A 2,267-nucleotide genomic window follows, 5' to 3' on the forward strand; every position below is an offset into this window, starting at 1 on the left:
CTAACCCCCGCCCTGCACAGCCGACATCTACGAGAAGGCGGCCGCAGAGCTGGAGCCACGGGGCTTCAAGTGCGAGTGCCTGGGCGGCGGCCGCATTGCTCACCACAGCGCCGAGCGCCGGATCCACGTCTACGGTTACTCGGTGGTGAGTGCAGGACCCTCCCTCTTCCTCTCTCAGCCAGACCGCGGTTCGCTCCTGGGCGGGGCGGGATCTTCCACGTGGCCCCGATGCTGGGGCTGGACCCGCACCCACCGCCTGGGCTCTGAACTCAGTTGGCTTCCCCACCGTCCAGGTGTGCGTGGGAGCTGGGAGCTGGCGCTTGCCAGCGCCGCCCTGGGTGACACTTGCAGGGCGGCAAGGTCTGGCAGGGCTGTGTGCCTGCTGGTGTGGGGCAGGCATCGCAGGCCAGGCTTGCTGCTTTTGCCCGCTTGGATGGCAAAGAAGGGCGAGTGAGGCGGTGTTGGTGCTGTTGTGGTGCCGTGGCCAGAACCCCCGTGGCGCAGGTGGGGGCAGCAGTGGCCTGGCTTTCCCCAGCAGCTTTTGGGCTGAGCTGTTCCTGGAAGCGCGGAGAGCCGCAGGGGCTCCCTGCTTCTGTGAGGGTTGGACTCGCTGTTCTGGGACTCTTCTCCCTTTGCTGCTGCCTCCGCTAGAAGCAGGCCCTAATGAAACCCAGCCAGAGCTGTGCATGTGCTGTGTTCACTGCTGCGTCCCCTGTGGAGGCTGCCACTCGAGGCCCATCCCACACTGGTCCCTCCGAGGCCCAGGCCAGAGCAAGGCTGGAAGGGTTTGCACCACTGGCGACACATAAGGGGTGCACCCCCTGCAAAAAGTGCCGCTGATGGTGGCATCTGGGTAGTTGCTCTTGTCACTCTGCCAACACCTCTGCAGCCATCTGAAGGAGCTCCCTGCTCACTGTTGATACCACCACTGCCACCTGCAGGCGGTTGCCGTGCCCCCCCCAGCTTCTGGGGGCACATGGCGTTCACGGCAGGCTCAGCCGATCAATGCTCATGTGTCTGGCGCCCAGCACCAGGCTGCAGTGTGTTCTGTGGACAGCTACCAGGCATCGATCGAGACTGCTTAGTATTTTTAGATCCAGGATTGTTGCCTAGTTCCTTCTGCCTCATCCTACCAGATCCTCTAATGGCTCAGGGCTGGGCACTGCGGGCTCTCCTGGGATGTGCTTTGCATGGCTACCAGCACCTCCTTCACGGTCTGATTCTTTTTCCTCTTCCTCCAGGGCTTTGGTCGTGCGAAACACTCTGTGTCCACAGAGAAGCTGAAAGCCAAGTACCCCGACTATGAGGTTACCTGGGCCGATGAGGGCTATTGACATGACCATGCCTGACAGTAGCAGTGCTGAAACTGGAACTGACCTTTCTACTTCCCTGCCCTGAGGCTCACTGGACGCTGCTGCCTTGCCTTGGGTTGGAGCCCTCATCTTTAATGAAGCTCCATGCTCTTGGGAAGCTTCTGGTGGGAGGGAGCTGAATCTGGTGCATGGGGAAGTTGTGGGCCTCCAGGTCCTTCAGATCTATGGATCTATGCATTGTCTTAGTGCCATTGACTTGAGTGGGTACAGGATTTTATCCTCAGTGTTGACTATGAGAATTAAAACATATGGAGAGACCATTCATCCCCATTCTGTGTCATACATGTGCTAACCCCTGGCTTACTGGCTCAGCTTGCTATTCCCATGTGGTCAGCTAACTGAGCTTTAGTTAGCTATGTTTAGCATTTGCATTGCAGTTGATTGTCACACCTGAAGTGCTAAGGCTGTGCACAGAAGCTGTCATTTAAGGCCTAGATGCAGAGGCCAGTGTCCTGGAAGCTGCAGATGTGAAGAACAGTGTTGTCTTTCCCCATTAAGATTGAAAGATTGTTTCTCATACAGAAGGGAGTAGGGGACACAGTTGGGAGCGGAGCCCAAACTAGAGATGCACTAAGAGATTGGAAGAGGCGGGGTGAATCCTGGGTTATGCACAATGTGTTATGTTGCCCAAGTTGAGAAAACATAAGGAGGAGCTAGGAGTTGCTGAGGAGGATACAGAAGGTGGAAAGAGTGGTAGGCATCTAGCTTTGCTATCATGCACCCAAGGCAGTACCCACAGGTGACCTCTAGAAGCAAGGAGGCCTGATTGAGCCAGAAACAAGACAATGGGGATAACCAATGAACCGGGCAAGGTAAACCCCAGGGCCCCTGTACCTGGCAAAAAGGCAGTAGGAGAACAAGGGTCTTAAGGCCAAAGAGGACCATTGGGATCAT

At 56.9% G+C, this 2,267-nt stretch overlaps 1 protein-coding gene across 1 annotated transcript in view; it reads left to right on the forward strand.

Annotated features, from left to right (window-relative positions):
- The window catches only part of LOC109292827 (14 kDa phosphohistidine phosphatase-like), a 7,163-nt gene extending 5,526 nt beyond the window's left edge, over positions 1-1,637 (forward strand). Inside the window, exons 2-3 of the mRNA XM_019510429.1 lie at positions 21-145; positions 1,242-1,637. Of these exons, the coding sequence (XP_019365974.1) occupies positions 21-145; positions 1,242-1,334 (218 nt within the window). The 3' untranslated portion in view covers positions 1,335-1,637. The remainder of the gene's footprint in view (positions 1-20; positions 146-1,241) is intronic.
- The last annotated feature ends 630 nt before the right edge of the window (positions 1,638-2,267 follow it).

Source organism: Gavialis gangeticus, unplaced genomic scaffold, assembly GCF_001723915.1.
Source record: "Gavialis gangeticus isolate Ggan-Ray unplaced genomic scaffold, GavGan_comp1, whole genome shotgun sequence".
NCBI lineage: Eukaryota > Metazoa > Chordata > Crocodylia > Gavialidae > Gavialis > Gavialis gangeticus.